Here is a 12,370-nt window from a genome sequence, read left to right as displayed (position 1 = left end):
TGTCACTTTCAAAAAAGAAAATGATATATTCTCCTACCACAAGAAGATAACATGTGTCACAACAAGATACTTTAATTATTAGTGATTGAATTACAAATGACATGTGTCACTTTTTTGTGAGTAAAAAGATTAGTAGAAAAATTTAGTAAGAAATATAATAATGCTCTTTCAAAAAATCAAAATTATTGACCTTTGATATCTAGTGGGTCTTACTAGACCAACGCTTACTTAGCAACTCTAATTTTTTCAATTATAAATATATATTTTAATTTATTCATTCCAGAAAACTTAGGCTCTGGCTCTCTCTCTTCCTCACTGTCTATCTTTCTTTCTCTTCGATTTTGTCTAAAGCTCTGATCCTCTGCTTCCAACTCCACCATCTTCTTTTTGAACTCTCAGAGGTAACCGTTAATTTCATCACTCAGAATCGCTTTTCAAATTTACTTCAATTAATTTTCCACTTTTTTAGTTGAAGAAGAAGAAAAAGCTCTTCCGTTTTTCTCCTTTTTGAATCGTTTCAGCTTTTACATTTGTTTCTCTCGTTTTCTACATTTTTATTTCTTCATTGTTTTTGTGTTCTATGGTTATTGTTATTGCGTCTTTATAATTATACCTCTCTTTTTGTTTATAGGTAACTGCAATTTTGCTTTTGGAGATTATCAACAACAAAAATTCTCAAGAGTGGAAGGAAGATTAACTGCATATCTCAGGTACCTAATTGAATTCGCTAAATTCGTGAATAATTAAATTTGTTTGTACATATATTGAACTTCAAGGTTGGTGATTATTTATTTACTATCTGTTTTCTCCGAATTTGTTTCGGTAGAATTACGAAGGTGTTTTCTGTAATTTTATATTGAGAAATAATTTTGATTTAGCAACAAAAAAAACACCTTTTCCATATGAAATTCTCTGTTTTCCTTTTCTAAACCTCTTTTTATGTTAATTATTCAATTTTAATTAATTTTTTATGCTCTTAATAATTGAATTTGTATTAATCCTTAAACGCGTAAAATAGTGGACACGTTTAAATAAAAGAGTAATGTATCAATGAATATAAAAGTAACATTATCAAAAAGTGATACTTTTTTATTATTAACTGATTTATAAAGTGATATGTGTTACTTTTGTACTATAAAAAATTTTGTAAAAAAAAATATGATTTCTTTACCTATATTTTAGGGATTTGTTTTCTATGTGAGAAGTGTTTGCATTAGATTTCCTGAAACATCCTTTGACAGCTATATCATGTCAAAGTATTTAGCTTAAAATATTTTTGTTGGTAACTATTGTATCTAACCTTGTGTTGACAAAGAAATTATATGAACTAGAACTATTGTGCTGGAGAGTTTATGCTGAAAGACTGGCCATGGGTTTCATTTACTCTTATGTTATATAAAACTGATTTGCTCTCTGTTAATGAAAATAATAATAAGCCACATTTTCTACACACTTATTTCTAAATTTTCGAGTTCTATTATATATAAGGTTGTTTGTATGATGACATGAGTTCAAATCCTAGAGAGAGTTTCCATTAAGGTAAGTTGGAGTCTCGTCCAATTTGTTGAAGTTTGATAAATATTGAAAATTTAGATTCCACAAAAATGTAGCTGTACTTGTGATGTTTTATTAATGACATACTTAGAATTTCTTACAGACATAAATTATCTTCTAAAGTTAACATGTAGAAAATCATGTTCATCATTGTGCTCAAATATCACCAATTTGTTGAAAATTTCAGACTTCTTGGGATCAACATCGGGAACAGATTGTCTTGACTTGAAGTTGAAGATCAGTAGAGGAAGATGGGGAAACGCCGCTTAAGAGAGTCTATAAAATCTCTGTTAAGAAGTCATCTTGACCCTCATAAAGATGAGCAGCAACAGCTAACTAAAACAGGTAACAGTCTCTATCCATGATTTCACTTGTCATTCTGACCAGAATTTTGGTTGAATACAGGTTACCCAACTTCAGAAAAGGTAAGAGGGAATTATACCATCTTATTAATGAGTTGGGGCACCTAGGAAATATGGATCCAGATACGAGTATACGATACGTTAATATACATTTTCTTGAAAATGCAGGATACAATACATTTAGGGTATGCATATAAAATTTGGGAGCATATTTGTTGTCCCACTTTTTGTACCATATCATGTGTCATGAACTCTGATTAGTTGAAAAAAATTATTTAAGTTAAAATTGTAATTATAAAATATTTTTCTGACAAATCAGACCTTCTAGCACATGGAGTGACACAAAATAGTGAGACAATAATGTGTTCCATAAAATTTGTACATAAAATCCATGAAACATAGTAAACATATAATTATTGTTATGAATTTTTAAATAAGGAACATATTTTGGGGTCATCACTAAATACAAAATGGAATTCATATTGTCATAGGATGATCAACCTCGTTTGGTCGATGGTCAACATAATGCATATGCATTTCCGAAGAATTCTCCATGCAATGCGTGTGTTTTGTTTTGTTTCTCTTGCTACAAGCTTACTTGGTAGATTGTATATTATTTTTCTGTCTTCTACTTAATTGATTGTGTTATATTTTTCTCTCTTTTAAACTGTTATTGTGTTGTAGTTTGGGTGTCTGAGGTATCGGAAAAAATATTTTAAGAGTATTGAATTTATAAATTATTTATTTTTTAAAAATATAATTTTGACATGCCATGGGTACATATCAATAAAGTATCGAAGACTATCAATATCGGATACGTATTGCACACGGATACGTGAAGGTTATCTAGGTTTACATCCATGATTAGGTTTACATCCATGATTTTAATTGTTATCTTCATCGTGGCTATTAGCGTGCACCAAAGTGTGTATCCAGTGCCTTTGGGGGTGAATGGTGACACGACTCTTTAGAGTAGAATCATTGAAGCGCCACTCAAATCACATTGAAGAAGACTTCGAGCGTGTAGGTTACGAGGACTTCTGTCGTACAATTTGTGTTATTACATATAATATTTATTTACGATTAGTTAAAAGAATATTTTGAAGTTAAAAATTAAAAATTAATTATTTTTTTGACCAATTATAACTAATGACATATACAGTGACACTATTTGTGGGACAACAGATTGTATTATTTAACTATGTGTTCTGGTTATTGACTTGTTTCCAAGCACAATTATCCAAGTTTCCTAGCCCAACACTTCAAAACTTATTATTCCCATTTTTAACCTAATTTTCTCCGCCCATGTTGCCCACTACATAATCCTAATTTTCATAACCACTACTAATAAAATGTAGCCAGCCCTTAAATGTTGCTTCTTTTAAACTCAACTAAACTCGTGAATAAAATTAACAACATTTTTGCTACATATATGTGTATTTTTCTGATGTAATTTTGTATTTTAAGTGAAGTTATACATCTCGTTATGCTCCACTGCTTCTACAATTTTACCCTCCTCACCCGCTCTAAGGTCTACATCTACACTTTTACAACATGATTCTCATCACATTCCTTATATTATGTTTTTGTTATTATTGTTACCAATCAAAATAAGATTTTATTTTTTATTATTGATAATTGTTTGTTATACAAAAAATGTTATTATTAAAACTTATATTCTAACTAAGATTATCATTTATTTATACTTTTATTTTTATTTTTTAATTTTATAACAATTATTTATTACTGGATTGCTATTATTATCTTTATATTTATTTTGTTACAAATTATTATCTTATTATTAAGAAAACGAAAAAGGAAGAAGGAATTAAAAAGTGGGTCATACCTGCTTAAGTGTCGAAACTGAATTGGACAGTGACTGCGGCGCGTCAGAAACGTGGTTTGCAGAAAGCCAGACAAAGGTGACACGCCTTCAGGCTGACGCGTGCTGCGCTGATAAGCAGCACACGTGACGCAGCTGCAAGGACATTTTTCTTCTTCTGTTTTTTCTGGGTTGTTCTCTGATACTTTCTGTGTTTTCCTGGGTATCAAACATCAGAAGATTTGTTTATAGTTGAGTTGAATTCGGAATATGTTATCTTTGAAATTAAAATCTTCCTATTATTTTTTTTTGTAAGAAGTAATAAAATGATGCAATGATAATATATAAAACTGTAGTGGAAATCTTTTTGTCTTAAAACTAATACATTGTTATCTTGTTTTTTCAAAAACTAATGATATAATTGTTACCTTATTTGCATACTATAATAACAACCTTATATCATATTTAAAATATATTCATACTTTTCCTGTTATTATTTTAGAAGCGATAAATATTGGTAAATGTTTATATTTGATTTATTTATTTTCGTTTTTTTTGTATTATCAAGGTTGTCTCCTCATCTTATGTGTGAGGAACAAATCTCCTTTGGAATGAGTGGTTGTCACTCCTAACAAAAATCGAATCTTAATCTTTTGGTCTTTTTGGATCTAGCGGCGCCTTACACCACTGGACTAAACTTTGTTGGTTTATTATCTTATTTTCAAACAATGACACCAGGAATATTAATTTTATCATGGAATATAGTGAAGAATTACTTGCTATGATTTATGTGTATCACCTTATGATGTTCAAACAAATGACATGGTTTTTCTCTACTTTTCCTAACAGAAATTGGAGACAAAGTGAAAAGGATATTGAAACTTGTTAAAGATGACAACCTAGAAGAGGATGGTACCCCAGCAGAACTTTCTAAGAAGGGACCACTTGTTGAACTGATTGAGGATTTCAACAATCACTACCAATCACTTTATGCACAATATGATCATTTAAGAGGTGTGTTAAGGAAAAAGATTAATGACAAGCAAGAAAAGGAGAATTGTTTATTCAGCCCAGATTCGGATTATTCTTCGATGGACGAAGACAGCGAAAATGACGAAGACAGCGAAAATGGACAGCTGGAAAATGAATTTCACAAGACAATTGATGGCTTAAAGCAAGAACTTGTAATTGCACGTATCGATGTTGTGGAGTTAAATCTGAAGTTGACTAGTACACATGAAGAGAAGGAGGATCTAAATTCAAAATATCTTACTTCATTGAGCAAGATAGAGGAAGCAGACAAGATTAACATGGATTTGAAATCTGATGCTGAAGAATTAGGGATTCAAATATCAAAACTTTCGGTTGAGAATGATGAACTAAAGCAGCAACTTGACATTACTGGTGAGATAGAAGCCGAACTGAGTCAAAAACTGGAAGACTCGGAGAAGGTTACTGATGGCATGAGAACCATGATTGATCAACTTCAAGATGAAAAATTAGCCCTTGGGGAAGAACTAAAAGCTGTTACAGGGGAACTCTCCATTCTGAAGCAGCAACTGGAACATGCAGAACAGCAAGACACAAACATACGCCAGAATCTAAAAGTCACCGAGGAAGAAAATGAATCTTTGAAATCAAAGCTTTCACAGGCTACATATGAGGTTCAACTGGCTCAAAACAGAATACAAGAACTTGAAGCTGAATCTATTCAGTTAAAGGAGTTTCTTGAGGGTAGATATAGGGAAGTTTCAACTCTCATTCAGAAGCATGCAGGGTATCAGAATGAATCCTCAAGTAAAGTTAAGGAACTCGAGGCACAAGTTGCAAACCTGGAGCTGGGAATAGATATGGAAGATAAAATTAAGAGTGGCACAACTGAAGCAAGCGAACTGGGAGAGCTACAAAACCAAATTTCAGAACATGAAACAAAGTGTAAAGAAAGAGAAGAGTTACTATCTGCTCTCATGGAGAAACTCGAAGATATTGAGAATGATGCACCGTCTAAAGTAGCAGATTTGACATCTCAGATAAACCAGCTGCTCTCTGACAATAGCACATTACATGCTCAGAAAATTGAACTGAAAGAGGATATAATTTTCATAAGTAATGGAGCATCAGATCAAGTCAAAACCATTACAGATGAGGTGAAAAGGTTGCAGCTGGAAGTGGAGTCCTTCCAATCCCAGAAGTCTGACTGGGAAATTCAGCTTGTGGAAAAAGTCCAAGAAAATTTCGAGTACACAATTCGAATGCAAGCTCTGGAAGAGGAGGTTGACAGAAAAGCCTTGGAACAAGAGATACTGAGAAGAGACCTTGAAGAGAAAGGATATGAAATCAATACTCTGCTTGAGAAAGTCCGCATGCTCGAAGTTCAGCTTCGTCTCTCTGACCAGAAGCTCCGGGTCACAGAACAATTGTTAACTGAAAAAAATGAGAGCTTTACAAAAGGGGAAGAGAAGTTTCATCAAGAACAGAGAGCACTTGAAGACAGGGTTGCTACATTGTCAGCAATAATTTCTGCTAAAAATGAAGCTTTTCAGGAAATCATCTCCAACATTACAGAAAATGCGAACATCAAAATGTCTGATGACTGTAAGAACTACAAGGCCTCGATCGCGAACATCACACATGAGCTTCAGGTTGCTAAAACCTGTGTCAGTGAGATGAATAAGGAGAAAGAGGAGTTAAAGAATGAGAGAGATCATTTATTGGAGAAGCTGAAGAACAAGAGTAAAGAGGAATTGGCTTTCAGGGTTGTGGTTGAGAGGCTAGAAGCAAAGGCAAAAAGAGAGGAATTAAAGAAGACAAATCTGAATGCAAATGTGGTTGAACTTAAGAAGACAATTGAAGAATTAGAGAAAGGAATGAAAGAAAAAAATGATGGTATATTGATTTTGGAAGAGGAGAAAAGAGAGGCCATTAGACAGCTATGTTTGTGGATTGATTATCATCGTGATCGTTATGATCATCTCTCAGACATTCTATCAAAGAATCGTAGAGGCCAAAGGGGAGCTTAGATTTGTCACTCAGCAAAATGGTGGCGGCGGTGCATCATCTGGTGGCGGCTGTGCAAAGGTGTGGTGGCTGGTTGGGTTTTATGCTTGTAAAGGAGCATGGATGAAGGTTTGTTTTTTAAGATATTTGCTTAAAATATGTCCAGAGGGTGAGTTTTACGCTTAGTGAACATGAAGTAATGAGTTTAAATCCCGAAAACATTCTGCTCTAAGTGCGGGACTAAGGATGTCATCAGTCTGATGCACTGAACCACCGTATTTAAAATAATTTTTGTTTGTGTATTATGTGATGTCATATTATGATTGATAGAAGCCACAATGAGATGTTCATTTTGAGAAATTATTACATTTTTAGTTTCTCAATAAAATTTTATTTTGTTAATTCCTTAATTAATGTTCTAAATGTAATTTGAAAAAATTCTTTAATTTGTTAAAAAAATCCTTTTATTTTTAGAATCTTTTATGGTGGTTTATTTTTTATAATTTGCTTTTGATAAGTGTCAATTTGATGATTTGATATTGGATAATGTTTATTAATTATTTAGTGTCAATTTACTATTTTCACGTGTGCGTTTTTTAAGAAATTTAGTTAATAATTCTATTTGTATATAAGCAATCTATCTTTTGCCTAATTTATCCTTTCCCATTTCTCTAATAATTTCATTATTATGTTTCTTTAAAGATGATTCACATGGGAATAAGGATACAGTTGTAAAAATAGTTATAAATGTTGTCTTCATTTTTGAAAGATACAAATTAATAGGAAAAAATCTTCTCCCTTAAACAAACACTTAGATAAAAACAGGTTTGGTATTACTTTATCAAAGAATGTTTCAGAACGCACATTGACTAGATCTTATAAATTATAAGATCATGTTAATAATGTTCTAAGAATATCATTTACAGACTTCAAATATAAAAAAATATGTTTTTTTAGGTGAAGTTGTTCATTTTACTTGTTAATTTAGAAGCTCAAGAAAATAATACTAATAACTAGTTTTTAATTAACTACGTTTATAGTTAAAGAAATAGTTAATGAAGTAATGTTAATGATGATCAATCAATAAAGTGTTTGGTGCTCACTACTTAAAGATGATATTGAAGTGATGGAAACAATTATGGTGTTCATTGATGATACAGAAAATATTACATTGTTTTATCTTCTCCCCTTCTTGGTGGGTATTTCCAAATGTAAACTGTGTATTGAAGAAAGAGAATGAGTTTAAGAGTTTATAAGTGTAAAGATTTATAGACCAATTTTTCAAGATATTGGGTCCAAATATATTGTGAAGTCCAATTTACGTTGTTTCTTTACTTAGTTCATGAAATAATACTTTAATCTATGAAAAAATATCTCTTATTATTTTGATAACCTAATCTTTACAATTGGAATCAAAATGATGGTTCAGCTTGGATGAGTATTAAAGTAATAAGTGATCGCTAGATCCATATAAAAGATATCCTTGTATTGAAAGTTTTATTGACAAAGTGATATTGGTTGGACAATAATATATAGAGAGCTCATCTTTGAATTTCTAGTGTATCCAATATTCATTAATATAAAAACTTTCACTCAAGTGGGTGACCATATGTAATGGACTCACTCAATGAGAGATTGTTGAGTAATTCAAACTATTAGTTGTATCTCGAAGAAATCTGAATATATGAAGAAGTGGATGAAGAATTAATGCCTTAAGATTTTGAGTTATTATGTGATGTTGAATCCATTTATATTGTTCATTCACTTAACTCATGGGGAATACTTTAGCCTATGATAGGATATTCTAACATGATACTATCATTTTACTGGTTCATCAAACTCTTGATTACAACATGGTATGATATACCATCATATCTTATCTTCCTTGTCATTAAGGGTGTGAACATGTAAGATTGTCTATCAAGGGCCTAGTATCTGAGTTATTTCAAGCGAGGCCGAACATTTTTAATAAACATGTCAGACTCAGGCTTCTCATAAAACCTATTTAACCTAAATAGGCCAAACATAAGCTTCTTAGAAAACCTATTAAAGTTAGTAGATCGCCCTATATAATTTTATTAAATATTGATTTTATTATTTTATAAAATATATACAAAAAAATTATATAAATCTCGTACACAATTAGGGCATTGAGAATTTGGGATGTTAGATTTCTCAATTAAGAGTGACATATTAACATATTTAAAGATTGATTGCCCTATTTAAATGTCAGCATGGTAAATAGGGTAACATATCATATTTTTAATGAGGCCAAATTTAGGCTTGCAAAAAAAACTTAAAAAGATAAATAGACTAGACTTAGGCAGCAATGTTTAAACATATAGAGTATAATTAGAGATGTTAAAACGGACTATCGGGACGGGTTCAGATTAGTTTACATTGGGTTTGGACTAAATCGGGCCGAGCTAAAAGCCCATATATAATTTATGCATATTAAATTGTAGTCCAAACCTGTCCTAAGTAGGTAGCGGATTGTAGTGGGCCGACGCGCATAAACTAAAAAATATTTATTTAAATTTTAACATATTTAGTCTATTTAAAAAACATATATCATTTGATATTAATGTATAATTTTTTAACACATTTTTTATGTCCAATGCAACCAAACTTATAGATCTAATGCATTGTGTTTGATGAAGACATGTTATGTCAAATGCAATCAAATTTATAGACCTAATGTCTTGTGTTTGAGTTAAGACGTGATGTCACTACCACGTATATGATTTTTAACATAACTCATTTATTAAATCTCTCATTTCTATTGAACTCTTGATGCTGAAGAATTAGGGATTCAAATATCAAAACTTTCGGTTGAGAATGATGAACTAAAGCAGCAACTTGACATTACTGGTGAGATAGAAGCCGAACTGAGTCAAAAACTGGAAGACTCGGAGAAGGTTACTGATGGCATGAGAACCATGATTGATCAACTTCAAGATGAAAAATTAGCCCTTGGGGAAGAACTAAAAGCTGTTACAGGGGAACTCTCCATTCTGAAGCAGCAACTGGAACATGCAGAACAGCAAGACACAAACATACGCCAGAATCTAAAAGTCACCGAGGAAGAAAATGAATCTTTGAAATCAAAGCTTTCACAGGCTACATATGAGGTTCAACTGGCTCAAAACAGAATACAAGAACTTGAAGCTGAATCTATTCAGTTAAAGGAGTTTCTTGAGGGTAGATATAGGGAAGTTTCAACTCTCATTCAGAAGCATGCAGGGTATCAGAATGAATCCTCAAGTAAAGTTAAGGAACTCGAGGCACAAGTTGCAAACCTGGAGCTGGGAATAGATATGGAAGATAAAATTAAGAGTGGCACAACTGAAGCAAGCGAACTGGGAGAGCTACAAAACCAAATTTCAGAACATGAAACAAAGTGTAAAGAAAGAGAAGAGTTACTATCTGCTCTCATGGAGAAACTCGAAGATATTGAGAATGATGCACCGTCTAAAGTAGCAGATTTGACATCTCAGATAAACCAGCTGCTCTCTGACAATAGCACATTACATGCTCAGAAAATTGAACTGAAAGAGGATATAATTTTCATAAGTAATGGAGCATCAGATCAAGTCAAAACCATTACAGATGAGGTGAAAAGGTTGCAGCTGGAAGTGGAGTCCTTCCAATCCCAGAAGTCTGACTGGGAAATTCAGCTTGTGGAAAAAGTCCAAGAAAATTTCGAGTACACAATTCGAATGCAAGCTCTGGAAGAGGAGGTTGACAGAAAAGCCTTGGAACAAGAGATACTGAGAAGAGACCTTGAAGAGAAAGGATATGAAATCAATACTCTGCTTGAGAAAGTCCGCATGCTCGAAGTTCAGCTTCGTCTCTCTGACCAGAAGCTCCGGGTCACAGAACAATTGTTAACTGAAAAAAATGAGAGCTTTACAAAAGGGGAAGAGAAGTTTCATCAAGAACAGAGAGCACTTGAAGACAGGGTTGCTACATTGTCAGCAATAATTTCTGCTAAAAATGAAGCTTTTCAGGAAATCATCTCCAACATTACAGAAAATGCGAACATCAAAATGTCTGATGACTGTAAGAACTACAAGGCCTCGATCGCGAACATCACACATGAGCTTCAGGTTGCTAAAACCTGTGTCAGTGAGATGAATAAGGAGAAAGAGGAGTTAAAGAATGAGAGAGATCATTTATTGGAGAAGCTGAAGAACAAGAGTAAAGAGGAATTGGCTTTCAGGGTTGTGGTTGAGAGGCTAGAAGCAAAGGCAAAAAGAGAGGAATTAAAGAAGACAAATCTGAATGCAAATGTGGTTGAACTTAAGAAGACAATTGAAGAATTAGAGAAAGGAATGAAAGAAAAAAATGATGGTATATTGATTTTGGAAGAGGAGAAAAGAGAGGCCATTAGACAGCTATGTTTGTGGATTGATTATCATCGTGATCGTTATGATCATCTCTCAGACATTCTATCAAAGAATCGTAGAGGCCAAAGGGGAGCTTAGATTTGTCACTCAGCAAAATGGTGGCGGCGGTGCATCATCTGGTGGCGGCTGTGCAAAGGTGTGGTGGCTGGTTGGGTTTTATGCTTGTAAAGGAGCATGGATGAAGGTTTGTTTTTTAAGATATTTGCTTAAAATATGTCCAGAGGGTGAGTTTTACGCTTAGTGAACATGAAGTAATGAGTTTAAATCCCGAAAACATTCTGCTCTAAGTGCGGGACTAAGGATGTCATCAGTCTGATGCACTGAACCACCGTATTTAAAATAATTTTTGTTTGTGTATTATGTGATGTCATATTATGATTGATAGAAGCCACAATGAGATGTTCATTTTGAGAAATTATTACATTTTTAGTTTCTCAATAAAATTTTATTTTGTTAATTCCTTAATTAATGTTCTAAATGTAATTTGAAAAAATTCTTTAATTTGTTAAAAAAATCCTTTTATTTTTAGAATCTTTTATGGTGGTTTATTTTTTATAATTTGCTTTTGATAAGTGTCAATTTGATGATTTGATATTGGATAATGTTTATTAATTATTTAGTGTCAATTTACTATTTTCACGTGTGCGTTTTTTAAGAAATTTAGTTAATAATTCTATTTGTATATAAGCAATCTATCTTTTGCCTAATTTATCCTTTCCCATTTCTCTAATAATTTCATTATTATGTTTCTTTAAAGATGATTCACATGGGAATAAGGATACAGTTGTAAAAATAGTTATAAATGTTGTCTTCATTTTTGAAAGATACAAATTAATAGGAAAAAATCTTCTCCCTTAAACAAACACTTAGATAAAAACAGGTTTGGTATTACTTTATCAAAGAATGTTTCAGAACGCACATTGACTAGATCTTATAAATTATAAGATCATGTTAATAATGTTCTAAGAATATCATTTACAGACTTCAAATATAAAAAAATATGTTTTTTTAGGTGAAGTTGTTCATTTTACTTGTTAATTTAGAAGCTCAAGAAAATAATACTAATAACTAGTTTTTAATTAACTACGTTTATAGTTAAAGAAATAGTTAATGAAGTAATGTTAATGATGATCAATCAATAAAGTGTTTGGTGCTCACTACTTAAAGATGATATTGAAGTGATGGAAACAATTATGGTGTTCATTGATGATACAGAAAATATTACA

At 32.2% G+C, this 12,370-nt stretch overlaps 1 protein-coding gene across 1 annotated transcript; it reads left to right on the top strand.

The window, feature by feature from the left end:
- Window positions 291-11,553, top strand: LOC109332458 (flagellar attachment zone protein 1-like). Its single transcript, XM_019567440.1, has 4 exons — window positions 291-401; window positions 1,742-1,899; window positions 4,588-6,752; window positions 9,522-11,553. The coding sequence occupies exons 2-4, from the start codon at window positions 1,806-1,808 to the stop codon at window positions 11,220-11,222; spliced, it is 3,960 nt and encodes a 1,319-aa protein (XP_019422985.1). The 5' UTR covers window positions 291-401; window positions 1,742-1,805; the 3' UTR covers window positions 11,223-11,553.

This window comes from Lupinus angustifolius, chromosome LG18 (assembly GCF_001865875.1).
Source record: "Lupinus angustifolius cultivar Tanjil chromosome LG18, LupAngTanjil_v1.0, whole genome shotgun sequence".
In the NCBI taxonomy this organism is placed as follows: Eukaryota; Viridiplantae; Streptophyta; class Magnoliopsida; order Fabales; family Fabaceae; genus Lupinus; species Lupinus angustifolius.
The sequence above is the reverse complement of the archived record's forward strand: the minus strand, read 5'-3'. Positions and strand labels throughout refer to the sequence as shown.

Coding starts and splice junctions, on each gene's coding strand:
- LOC109332458 (XM_019567440.1), top strand. CDS start 1,806: ATGGGGAAACGCCGCTTAAGAGAGTCTATAAAATCTCTGTTAAGAAGT. Junction 1,900..4,587: donor GCAACAGCTAACTAAAACAG/GTAACAGTCTCT, acceptor TTTTCCTAACAG/AAATTGGAGACAAAGTGAAA. Junction 6,753..9,521: donor ATCGTAGAGGCCAAAGGGGA/GCTTAGATTTGT, acceptor CATTTCTATTGA/ACTCTTGATGCTGAAGAATT.